The 13496-nt window shown below is 47.4% G+C and overlaps 1 protein-coding gene and 1 pseudogene across 4 annotated transcripts in view; both read right to left on the bottom strand.

The window, feature by feature from the left end:
- Positions 1-13496, bottom strand: part of LOC113626476 (kinesin-like protein KIF16B) — a 280843-nt gene that overhangs the window by 91188 nt on the left and 176159 nt on the right. For 2 of the 4 annotated variants that reach the window (XM_027118145.1, XM_027118146.1), the window contains exons 20-22: positions 12251-12403; positions 10253-10349; positions 9477-9527 (exon numbers count right to left, since the gene is read on the bottom strand). In XM_027118145.1, the coding sequence (XP_026973946.1) occupies positions 9477-9527; positions 10253-10349; positions 12251-12403 (301 nt within the window). Of the gene's footprint in view, positions 1-8002; positions 8162-9476; positions 9550-10252; positions 10350-12250; positions 12404-13496 lie in introns of those variants that run through there. The other 2 variants (XM_027118147.1, XM_027118148.1) reach the window with 2 other exon arrangements.
- Positions 2243-7831, bottom strand: LOC113626477 (uncharacterized; annotated as a pseudogene).

Genomic DNA, 13496 nt, shown 5'->3' with positions numbered 1-13496 from the left:
ATCTCTCAGCCAAATATCCAAGCTTTGCTTCTAAAATACAGGCAAACCTGGGTTTTCATCAGATTTAGCAAAAACGAGTAATTCCCCTTTCTCTGTTCCCAGCATAGCACATATTTCTAATCCCTCTTTTGTCAACCACACATGCCACAGTAATAGTTCTAATTAGAGCTATTTGCATCAAGCACCTACTATGACCCAGCAGTTTGAAAACGGGGGTCTGGGGCAGAGATGGTGAGGACCCATCACCTTCTCAAATACGAGCCACGTCACAGGAAATGGGGCATAAAGGTAACCTGTGTGAGCAGATGTACGTTACAAATGTGGCAAAAAGCCAAGACATGCTTGCATTCCTCTCCAGAAGGCGAAGCCTGCCTGTGCTGTGAAGGGACCGGGGCTAGTCCCACACCACCTTTGAAGGCTTAGTACCAACAACTGACCTGGATTTGCTAAGACACATGGCACACCTACCTGCTCCAGGTCAGGCTCAACACTTAACAACAGCCCGACATGTAGAACCACCATGAGCTGCATCTCATTTTAAAGTGACTTTAAAAGATGCACGTCAGGAAACAGAAATATGGGTTTTCAAATAAAGGAGTATTTCTTTCCTTTTGATATGTATCTATATCTATATGTTATCAAGGATAAATTACCCAGAAAATGACAAACTGTGTTGGATATAAATGCTTGTGGAATATCCTGAGTTTACTGGCCTTCCAGTAAATTCGAATCTGTGATTCTCACTAAAAGTAGATTATTTCATCCATGTAGATCTGAGTTGATTGATCAACATTGTTTCAAGGTTTGGAAATACTGAATGATCTGATGAATGTTTCAGCCTGAAGCTATTAAAAATGTCCCCATCTTTCTCTAGACCAAAAAGAACTTTAATGGTCATTGTCTCTGGATAACCCATCGTTAGATGGATGATTTAAAAAAAGACTAAATAACAGGTCTAGTAGGAATGTGGCAGTAGCTGTCATGTGGCTCTCGTTACCAAACATGAGTCTAGGCAGTTGAGGACCTGAGGAGGGAAAACCAGCTGATCTCCCTCCTGGTTCTACAATGTCTTTAATGACCCAAGAAAAATACCACTCATCGTCATTCACTGACTTCTGCTGAGCCCTAGTTTTGGTTCAAACTGTACTAATTTCTCAGGTCCAGGCAAAACTGAAGTGGGGGTAGGGGGTTGGTGGAGATTCTCTTTATCAGGTTTCTGTAGAGCATATTGTTTAATCTTCCAACTAAAGGAGCAACTTCGAGCACACAAGGTTATCTGTACTGTACTGCCACAATGATTATACCCAGGCTTTTCTTCTGTAAGAGCTAAAATGTAGAGAGGAAAAAGGAGACATAAGGCGTATGAAGACACGATGGAATTGCAAAGAAACTTGTAAGGCAATTCTTGAAAAACAAAACTCATAAAAAGAGAAATAATATTTAATGTCTACAAATTCCAAGAAAAAAGTTACAAGTCAGAAAAAAATCAATAGTTCTTCCAATCAATTATTCATTCCTACGAAAAAAACAAATCAACAACAAAAAAATGTATTCAGGCAATGTCAAGAATAACCATGACCAGAAGGTGACTCTGGCATTGTGGAAAGAACATACATTCTGGAGTAAGTTCTGGGTTTGAGTTCCAATTCCCAATCAGTGATCCTTTCAGATACAAAATGGAAATCGATAACAATTCGCCCATCTGGGAGGATCACTGTGGGGCTCCAAAGAAACAATACGTAGGAAAGAACTCTGCACGCTGTAAACCACAATATAAAGGGTGGTCAGGGCTGTTACCGCTGTAGTCCACTGCATCTTCAGCAACAGAAGGGTTTAACAAGACAGCAGAAGAAGAAAACGTGAGTAGTGATTTATAATAGAATCTCTTTCCTTCTCACCCAACTGTATTCCGTTCCGTTCCTTATAAAGGAGGTTTTTTAAAAATTACAAGGGTGCATCCTTAAAAAGAGACTGGACGGTGTGGTTTGGAATCTGTGTTGTGTAAGAACCAGCAGGGGGACCGAAGAGTGTTGGAGGTAAAGAAGAAAACCCCGTTGGGGCTTCCCTGGTGGTGCAGTGGTTGAGAGTCCGCCTGCCGATGCAGGGGACGCAGGTTCGTGCCCCGGTCCGGGAGGATCCCACATGCCGCGGGGCGGCTGGGCCCGTGAGCCATGGCCGCTGAGCCTGCGTGTCCGGAGCCTGTGCTCCGCAACGGAAGAGGCCACAGCAGTGAGAGGCCCGCGTACCGCAAAAAAAAAAAGAAGAAGAAAACCCAGAGGAGGTGAGAGAGAGCGCACTGTGTTCTTGGAAGGGCTGTGATATAACGCAGTTGTGAAACAGACTTGTTCTACTCTGTGACTGAGGGCGCCACAGACGGACGGACTGCAGATGGAGGCCACATTAAGGAAGATTATGGAAACGACGGTCTAACGAGAGCAGATCCCAATGGATAAACTGCTTCAGAGGCAGGTGATGATCAGCCTGTGGAGGTGTCATGCAAAGACGGAACTGAAAATAAGTTCAACTAGTAACTAGGACTCAGTACTTCCATAAGGGAGAGGTCCTACAGGTTTTATCTGAATTTATCTTCACTAGAACCTTGGGAACCCTGACCCAATGCATCTGGGTGTGGTCCCAATTCTCTCTCCCTTGTAGCCGTAGGAGGAGGAGCAGATATTCTTGCCATGGCTTCGTGGTGAATGGAGCGTGCGCTGCCTTTTGCCCCTTGGCTTTGGACTTGCATGTGTCACTTGCGTTGGCCAAGGGGATGTTAGCAGACATGACGCACGGTTGCCTTTTCGTGCTTCTGTCATCGACATGATACGGCCACTGCCCCTTCCACGCAGATCCAAAATGAGGCAGGTGGTGCAGACCGAACTAGCTGACCCGCAGATGACCTTAGCCTAAAGCAGAGCTGCCTCGATTTACTTGCAAACCATCAGTGAGAAATAAAAGCTTTTTCTTGGGGCGTCACTACAATTTCAAGGGTTGCCTGCTATTTGGCAACAGCTGACTGACAGGACATCACAAAAGGTATGTTAAGGAAGGAAGCAGCATCAACTAAAGTGAACAGTGGAAGCTGTGTAACTATATTAACAAGACGACCTCATTAGAAACTGGTCTGTCCAACAAGACCATCTGAGAAGCACTAATAAGAGTGCTCTAATCTATTTCATTCAAAGCTGTAATTCATCACTCATCTAAAGAATGTAAATAAAAACTACTGTAATTACGACCACTGGAAGGCGTAAGCATTCTCTCCGAAGGATGCACACACATTTTTTTAAGTAATGGGAACAGGGAGACAAACTGTTTTGAAATGTTTTTCAACAAAGACGAAATAAATTCACCCTGCCAACCACAAGTCTGCACAACAGGCAGCTGTGAGCAAAATGGATTTTAATCAAATTCAGATGAAATCACTGTTTCAAAAGGCCTCAAAGAGGTATTGTCTAGAACGCATTAACAAGCTCCACCACGCTTACGCCTATATTACGACAGTGCAAGATGCCACATAATAAAGTGTGTATGAACCTATTTCTTTCTGATACAGGAACTCATTACAACTGAGAAGACGGTACTTCAGGCTGGACGCTGAGGCTGCCACGCCTGCTCCGCCGCAGCAGTGTCCCGGCTCAGAACCCGAAAATGAGCCCGTGAGCCAGAGAGGCCCTAGGACTGAAGCCACGGAGGACAAGGGCACGCACACCACTCCACTGGCTTCTCCAAGCATCATGACCACCTTAATACTCACTTCATGATGGCAAATCAAATTCTCATATCAGGACCGTATTTGATCTCAAGGTAAAAAGCATGCTTAGGTGAAAAGAAGTGACACGTGAAATCTGAACTGCCCAGAGGCGGCTGCTTCTGTTTTGTAGTGAGAGCAGAATGCAGCCCTCATCTCGGGCCACTTGGACCGTAAAGCAGACTGAACAAGTCATAACCGATAATATGATCTGTATGCAATGCCCACTTTCGCTGTGTGCTCCATCTACGGACAATATTAAAGAACATCATTGATAACACAGTAGGATTCTGCTTCTTTACCTATGAGGACGAGCAGGTCTGTCTAATACGTATCACTCTGTTAAAATTTTGGACTGCTTATGTACTGTTTCCTTTCCAACCAAGGCATCCCTCTGCTGACATCTTAAACTCCACTCTCTCCACTCTTCATGATCATTCATTCCGTTCTTCTTATCAAGAACACACGAGAAAATACTCAATTTAAATTAGGGGAAATGTTATTGATAAGATATTAGAAGACTATTGTGGTTCATTTTGGAAATTTTTTCTGTGGTAGGAGATCCACCAGCCAAGCATGTGACAAGCTTACTGACTGTAATCATGTCCTTACCGCAGACTCAAAAGCCTCCACGTGTAAGGCAACAGGGTGCGTGTGTGTGTGTGTGTGTCTGTGTGTATTGGGGGTAGAGGGTGTTGCTGAAGAGGTAAAAAGGGCTTCACATGAAAAGGTAAAAACATTTGAATTCCACCGCCTCAAAAAGACAAAAAGCTCCGCTTGGCCACCGCAAACCAGGCTGCGGCCAGCAGCGTGGACCCTGATGCACTCTCCCGGGTCCTGCCTCTCCCCGCTCACTTCCCCAGAACCTGGGGAGAGGAAAACCAATGCTGGAAACTTGGAGCAAGTTCAGTAGCTTGTTGTCGGCGCTGATGGGGAAGAGAGGGAAGACCTGCATTTCCTGACCAAAGGGTCAGCCCTGGCACTGGCCCTATCACGGACGAGGAACAGAAGTGAAGGGGGGCTACAACATTATATTGCACGTTATGTAAATATCTGACCAGAACACAAAGTGGCCCCTGCAGGCCAGGCTAAAACGAAGGCCTTAGCGGAACGGCCGAGTCGCTAAGCGCGGACGCACTGCAGCGCAGCTGCCGTGACCCTGGCTGAAGTGAAGGACAGGGGGAGGTGGCCCCCTTCCTCCTGAGACTCTGGAAGCTAGTAGGACATTCATAACCGAGAAACAGGAGAAGGTGCGCGGAGCAACCCAGGGTCAGATGCAGTAAAACACCAGTACAAAACGTGTAACCCAACTCCGCACAGGAATGTGAACAGCAGCGTGGGCAAAGGAAGGGGTCAACCAGAGAAGAGAGAGATTTCTGAAGAGCCCAGCTTCAAGCCTCTTTCCGGGAGGAGGGCAGCCGGCTCCTGGGTGGTACCGGTGGGGAGAGGAGCCCGACCTGAGGCAGACACGGCCATGAGTTGCTCTCAGAAGCGAGGCCAGCAGGCCCCCGTGGTCGGAGGTGAAGGAGGGTGAGCCAGCTGAGAGGCAGGCGGGAGGGCCGCCAGGGAAGCGCCGGACGCCATCGACGTGGTCTCTATCTGATAAAATAGCGCATGGCAGCCTGGGAAGTTACACCGGGGCTAAGAGTCTCTCTAGGAGAGGACCACCAAAGCTCAGAGGAAGGCCTGGCACACTGGGGGCATGTGGCCCAGGGGAAGGGCAGTCAAAGCTAAGCCAACGAGGGAGGAGCTGAAGTCACAGGCTGGAAAGGAACAGTCCAGAGTCTGAAGGGAGGAGGGAAAAGGCAATGCCCTGAAGAAGACCCCACAGGGCAGGGGCGCTGCCTACATCCTACGTGTTACAGGGAGGGGAGGGTGCTGTAAACCCCCAGGTCCTCCAGGGAAGCCTGATGTGTCACTAACGTGCTCTGCGGGAGAGCTGTCCTAACCTTGGCCAACGAAGGACGTCGAGAGGGTCACTGCCAGACCAGACAGACACCTTTTCAGGCAGCACAAATCCGCCTGCCAGTGTCCAGCAGAAATAGACTCCAAGGCACATAAGCACAGGTCGACACGAGCACAATGTGAAATGCTTCCAGCACCTCACAAATAATGAGGGCCCGATTTACACGGCTGACGTTCAAGAAAGTGAAGCAAGGTGGTGATAAAGATATGTCATCAGTGCTCTACTATCACCTATTTTTAGTTCAGTGGCGATATTTAAAATATTTACATTTTCAATTTATAGAGGCCTGCATTTTTCCAGTTTCAAATCATTAGCTACAAATTAGCTACACTGAGATAGACATAGCCCTGGATGACTTTCATCATGTTTATTTTATGAAAGATCTCAAAAAATACGAGGAGTATTTTCACAGGTCTCCTCCCTAGAGCCTTGTCAAGTGTGCGATTAGCCACAGAGCCTCGTCCTGAGAGGTGAGGGTCAGTTTCCAGACCTCAGGGGCCACACTGCGGCCGCCCTCCGGACACAAGGTGCTGGTGCGCAGCTGAACGTTCTGGGCTTCCTGAGGGTGCTGGGCGGCACTGCTTCCTGAATCTGATGGGTGTGAGTTTCGGGAAGAAGACGAGTTCGATGGTGGATGCTGTTTTCATCTCTGCGACAACAAGACACCTGAATTCACTTAAAGCTCTGCACCTGACCACATCAAACCGTGTCCCTGGAGGCGGCGAGCTCAGAGAGCTGCTCTGAGGGTAGAACATGCCGTCTTCCCTCACCAGGGCGACGTGGGTGTTGAGAAGGACCAGCGGCTGGCAGTGGCCTGGGCCAGAGCCACCCTCGACTCTGACCGTCGTGTACAGCAAGAGCTGAACCTCCACCAGAGACGGGGCGTCCACGTCCAGGTTTCCGTGAAGGAAATAAATCAGGTCGACCAGGGTATTCTGGAACCTGGATGACAACTGAACTCCGTTCACCAAAACGAAATCAGGGATTTCCGCCTTCCAATCAAGGGAAAGCTGGACCAGATCTTGCTGGAACAAAGGATGGCTGGCGCAGGCGGCGGCATCGGCCTTGGACGTCAGGACACACAGGAGGTCCCAGCACATCTACCGACAGACGTGTCTGCTGTAGGTAAGCACGGTGAGCAGGAGACTCTCTGCAGAGCCCAGGAGTGAAACGCTCTGCCCACCAAAGCCGATCTGAACCTCCTGTAGCCCAGAGAGGGGCAGAGCGCGGAGCAGACCCACGGAGGCTGGGGGATTCAGAACCAGCGCGCACAGGGCTGAGCGGAGCAGCAGCTCACACGCGGGCCAGGGGGCGGGCTCCGCGCAGCTGGCGACAGCGAGCCAGTACACACGCTGGGCCTCACTTGTGTCGCCTGAAGTCCTGGTAGGGAACCGGCCACCAGCTCAAGGAAGCCTTTCAAAGGGCACTCTGGAAGCTTCAGCATTTGGTCTGGGAATCGCACGAGCGTCTGCTTAAGCACAGAGCACATTCTGGTACCTTCCACCTCTAGGCAGAAGACGGAGCCCGGCGAGGAGCCTGGAAAGTCGGCAGCTGTGGCTCTGTAGGGCACCAGGCCCCCTGCCCGCCCGACGGCCCCTGACCCTTCCCTGCTGCTGCCAACCTGAGCTTCTTTGGTAAAAGAATGAGCTTCTGGTGACACCCCGGGTGCCTCCAAGAGCGTGTCCAGGGGTAAGAGTTTCAGAAACGGCGGCCTCGTGATGAGTGCTGCTGCACGGGAGGCGAGCCCCCAGGGTCCCACAGGCTCCCCGCGTGCCCGCCCACAGCAGGTGGCTACTGGTGTCTCTGTAAAGGTCTGAGACCCGCTGGTAAAAAGATCCCAACCCGCTGCTTCCCTCTGGCCTGACACTCACGGGTGACCCCAGAGAGCTCACTGCCTTGGCCACCACCTCCTCCCTGGCTTCCTGCTCCCGGCAGAGCTCGGAGGCCGGAGCCCTCGGGGGGGACGCTGTGGCTTGAGATGCTTTCAGAGAGAACGAGGCAAAGGAGCTGGCTCTGCCTGGTCTGTTCTCTCCCGCTGTGCATGGACGCTTCCTGGGATGCGCATTGCAGCCAAGTCCAGCTGGACGTGACCCCCGGGCTGTGTTCACCTTCAGGGGTCGTCGGTTCACTGAAATTTTCTGACTCACCCTGAAAACGTCCCTCACCGCTGGTGATGCTTTCGCTAAGAAAAGAGATTTTAGTTAGATCGACGTGTTCTGGTTGAGAGCCGCCCCGTTACAATCGCTGCTGTGCGACGGCTCGGGCTCCGAGGGCTGAGACCCCCGCTGGCGGGCCCCTCCGCCTGGCGCTGAGGAGGGGGCAGAGGGACCTGAGACGCTCCGGGTCGCGGGCCGGATCCAGTGGTGGTTCTGGTCCACCTTCCTCCTCTCCTCTCAGCTGGGGGCGTCAGTGACTTCTTTGGACGGCAACGGGGCAAGAGAGCTCTTCTGTCAAAAACAGGTGAGATGGGGCTGTGGCACCTTTTGCGATTCTTTTCCTCATGAAGATTCTTGCGGGCATTGGTTTTCATCATGTGGATTAATGCAGAGGCTCAATCGAAAGCCTAAGCCATTCGCGTTGACTGATTCATGATTTCGGAATAGAGGACCTGATTCACACGCAAAGCATCGATTTCCGTATTTCACATCTTATAAATCGTCAGCTATTTTGATCAAAATACGTTGTAGGGGATTGACCCACAGTACCCACTTCTTGGTCTAGTATTTTATTTACTCTAAAATAAACCTTAAGACCTTTGATGCAATTTTCCAATGGGCAAGTAAGAGTAATCGGGGCAGACAATGCAAATCAGAAACTGATAAGTATTCCAACTTCATGCATGTTTCTCTGGCCTCTTGGTTTGTTTCACTGGAATCCTTTATTGTAAATGCCTCGCTGAGATCGTCATAATGATATCTACAAACCAGCACCATGAAAGGTTCACTGCCAGCCTGCTACAGACCAGGCACGTGGACACAAAGAAATGAAAGGCAACGTCCTTCTCTTCACAAGGTTACCTGCTGAGGAAACGGATGTCCACAGGAAGACAGTGTCATTCCTGGATGGTTGGGATGGAGGGCCAGGCGGTGGCCAGTCTCCCATGGGACACCCACCCCTCCGCCGCTCGCTCTGTTCAGTGATGTAAGATTTCCACCACCTCGTAGTTTTGCTTCTTTGCTTTTTAATTTAGGAGTGTATGTAAGGACAAGTCCCTCAGCAGAAGAAAATACAGATAAAGCCTTACAAATCATATGCCCAAACAAACCTTGGTTTGACAACCCACCAGAGAAATAAGCTACCCAACCAAGAGTATTTCCTCAGCACCGTTGCCAACGCGGTCGATAAAACACGCAGGGTTTCTAAAACCTCGAGAAGTACCCAGTTTCATTTCCAAACCCCCTATCTGATTCTGATTATATAATTCAGCCTTTTAAATGCAGACCAAGGGGAAGGATAGTGCTACGAATGAGAAACTGGGCAAAGGGCCTCTACCACAGCTACACGCCATTCAAACAAAGTCAAAGTAGTTTGCAAAAAGAAAAAAACAACACAAAAAAACCTAACAATAAATAAGTAAAGCAGTTTGCAACCAGCAGGATTCCATTTAATTTTAAGTCATATAATAGCTTGCCTTGCTTATTAGCCATTAATCTCACTGGGACCTTGAAATTCTAATCACGCAACTAAACATTAAGAAAATTTAATCACACAAGCATGCTGTAATTTAAGGCAACCCTATCAACCTGAAAAGTCATTACCTACCTCATATTTTAGCTTACGTTGAACGGTGCCATTGTGAAGTTTCTCATTATCCTGAAAAGAAAATAAAAGCCCTCTATATTAAACTATAGCATGTTCATAAAGAGGGAAAAAATGATTTGATTACAATATTTATGAGAACAAAATTCTAAGGAAACATACTTGTCATTCCACAATGACAACACTTCTTGAGAATTTATATTCCCAAGGTAAACGGGACTCTGTCGATACATCTGCCTGTAAGGAAACTGAACCATTTATTCCTAATCTTAAAATTCGAAGAACAATTTTAAAGGCAAATTTCCTTAGGACACTTCTTAATTTGCAGCGTAGAAATGAAATGACTTTATTTTGATAAAAATCAGCTTGTCACAAGTATGTATCTTCTCAAAGGCAAAATTATATTTCTACTTGGGATAATTTATCGAGTGCATTTAAATACTTATGGAAATTGATTATATTTTTGGAGAAAACAGAAAGGTGTTACGTGTAGAATTTTTATAAATCAAACAAAGTAAATAAAGCACTTCAGGAAACTTCATATTCACTCAAGAATTTCCCCCAGAAGTTCAAAATTTTAAAATAAAGTTACTCTTGAATTGATACTATTTATAAACTGTTAAGCTCCACCCAAGCAATATTTAATATTTCTACAGCATTTTGCATCTCAATTTTCTGAGAAACAGTACATAAAAGACCCCCCCCCCCCCCCCCCCCCCGCTCCTTACTGAAAGGTCATCTTGAAAACGAATAACCAGATCACCTGCTCCTTCACTCACCTTCACGGTCTCGGCAGGTGCACTGCTGCCATCGCCAACCACACGGTGCAGATCCTGAAGGCGCCTCTGGACTTCTTCTTCAATGTAAGCACTGATTCTGGAAGCAAAAGAGATGGGGGTCCGTGACCGCTTGTAACCACACAGGGCATTCTGAGATCTTTTCGTTACCATGCCCTTTGCGGCTGGGAACCTTCTCGTTCTAAATGCCAAATGTAATCACAACTCAGGCTCTGGAACATTTGTCAACTTTCTAGGAAATCTAATGCCATGTGTTTACTATCTGGGTTTTCCCCAAACAAGAGAGGCCTGGACGAATAACCGAATCTTGGGAACAGAAGGGAGACTCAGTGATCCCATCCAAATCCCTCCCTATGTCCTGAGCGGAACCTCTGCTGCAGGACAGGGGAGAGTTGCAAACTTGGGTTCCAGATGACTCTGCGGTCTCAGAAGGCATCACTACCCAACACTTCATTCACCGAGCCTCCGGTTCCTCACACAGAAAACGATGATTCTTATTTCTCACAAAACACAAAATCATTTCAGAGGATTAAAAGGAAAAACGAAAAGTAGATGCACTCTCCACAGGCCTTCACTATTGGATGGAACAATGTCTCACATCATTCCTGCTCTGTCTTGTCTCTGCACCCGGCCACGAGACACCACATTTTAAAGGTCTCTAGACCTTCCAAAATGCCTGGTGAAGGGTCAAGATGGCTGAAGCCAGAAACAGCTGTCAACCGAATATCTGGTACCCCATACGATACAGGGAAAACAGCTGGTACCCAATATGATACAGGGGATACTGTGTGAAGTACAGCCATCCACCCAGAGGAACCAGGGAAAGAGAGAATTTGGGTTCCATCAAAATCTTTCTAGTGGCTCAGGCCGCCCAAAGGCAAGGCTTTCTCAGTTCTAGGCTCCCTGCCCCAGTTCTACAGACAATGAATTAGACGGATTATTTTAAATGAAGTGTTTTGCATGTTTACATCTTAGTACACTAAAAAATAAGAAATCTGGTTGCATCTTTCTAAGCCCATGCAAAATCCTACACACATTTCTGTACTACTGACCATGGCTAAATGACTTTCTGATATGCTGGGTAAAGAGATTAATATTACAGGTAAAACAGCCCCACAGAATGGAGCTAGGGTAATGAAATGCAGCATAAACCTTTCAGTATTTCAGTAAAGAAAATCATATGCAACTGAATCTGAACCAAGGCCCCTTAGAAACAAATCTCCCTGGACCTTAAATTTTAAATGAGTACCACAGAAGATGCAGACCTAGATTTAAAGGACCATAGAGGCTCAGGCCATTCTGAGTACATTCTGATATCTGAATACCTAACTCCTACCAGCCAGGGCTCAGGACTGCCCAATTTGAAATGTCCCCATGACGTAGATGGGGTTGAGAAAAATAGTCAATTTTCTTATAGGCAAAGAATGATTAGGTTGATTTAGCTGAGGGCTGTAAGCCACCCGGCAATTCATGATGCCACCCAAGTTGAAAATCATTTTCCTATAGTAACATCAGATTTGTATTTATGCTCTTCGTGATCATTCTGAATATACTGGTACAGTCTTCGTGACAGACTTCATCTATTTGTAATCTATGGCTTCTATAAATTATTTGTCAGCACAAGGTCCTTCTTGGTACAATTCAGTTAACTCTACTTTGTTCCTCTCAACCTAGCCTTGTAGCACTTCTTTCTGGATGAACTGGTTTCCCTGAACCTTTTAATTCTACCTTCTCACACAAACTCCTTGCACCAGTATTCCTTAGATTTGGCCGGTCAGGTCTCAGGTCTTGGGCCCTTTAAATGACATCTCACCCCACCACGGGCCAGGCAGCAGCTGATCAGGACAAAGCATGTCGTGGGGACAAGTACTGCTTATCACCTTTGATAGAGTCCTCCATATGCAAACTGGCCAATATAAGGTACTGTGAGTCATTAAATCACATCAGAAATAGGCATGCCATCAGTTTAATGTCCAGTACCTGGCATCCATCAGGGGGACCAGGTAAGACTTTTCAGCACTGGATGGCAAGCTGGAAGAAGCAGGTTTTCCCTCCAAGGTCCCACGATGCCCTTTTTGAACACCATCGACCTCACAGATCTTCTGCTTCAACTGCTGGATTTCATGTTCTAACCTACAGAGATGGAAGTTCTGTGAATTCACTCATTAACAGTATCTCCTGAGAATCTTCCCTAGAAACCATGGGAGATCCAGACCAAAACTGTGCAAAGAGCTTTACCTTCCAGTAGAAAAGGTACCACATACCTATAAGACAAGGTATAAGGTGATAATAGGCCACAAGAGCGGTGCAGGACAAGTGCTATAGGCACCCAAAAGTTGGAGAGAGTTCTACCATCAAGGGCAAAGATATTCCCACTGTGCTCAGCAAATCCTCAGAGCTAGATGTGCAGGATTCTGAGTCCCAAACCCAGCTTCAACAAAACAGTTGGTTGTAGCCTACATATCAGATCCCAATAAGTATTTCTATTTGACAAAAGAGATCTCTGCCTTAAAGAATTCTTTAAAACTGCCAATCTAGGAGAACCTTCATGGTCAAGGCAGTTCTCAGTTGAGTCTTCACGGGCCAGTGGGAATTTGGCATTTGGAAATGACAGTGGGTGGTTTTCCAGGTGCAGAAACAAAGGGACTAAACCACAAAAACCAGGAATCCGCTTTGGCTAAGGCAGTGGGTGTGGAAAACAGAAACAGGCGAGAGAGACCTAGGAAAGCAGGCTGAGTATCTAGAGAAATTAATATAAACCATGAGCTGTGGAACCAAACATTTATTTCCAATGACAGATGATACATCTAATGTAAGGTCGACTGTGCGTATGGCTGGTCTCCCACTGGCCCAGGCACGACTGAATCCAGGGCCATCAGGCTAGAGGGACAAACTTGCCAGTAAATTTGGCCCACAGAACCATCTAGGGGCTGCAGCCCACTCACTGTTAATGACAGCTGGGTCTCAATTTCTTCATGTATCAAATGAGAGAGTCAACTAGTCTCTCCAAATTCCTTCAGGTCCAAAATTCAGAGAGTCTGGTTTCAGATGCTGACACGCCACAACACTGCCAGCTCTCTGGTGTCACCAGCAGTGATTTGACTGCTCTATCCTGAACGTGAAAGCCAAGGTCTTGGCTCTCGGAAATGTGATTATGGGATCACCAGGGTAGGAGCTCCTGGGTCCGTGGGAGACAATGCCCAGCTGAACTCAGCCTTTCATCTGT

The sequence above is a fragment of the Aethalodelphis obliquidens genome, unplaced genomic scaffold (assembly GCF_003676395.1).
Source record: "Aethalodelphis obliquidens isolate GAN/ISIS:26980383/991018 unplaced genomic scaffold, ASM367639v1 scaffold18, whole genome shotgun sequence".
Lineage (NCBI taxonomy): Eukaryota > Metazoa > Chordata > Mammalia > Artiodactyla > Delphinidae > Aethalodelphis > Aethalodelphis obliquidens.
This window is presented reverse-complemented; position numbering and strand designations above follow the sequence as displayed.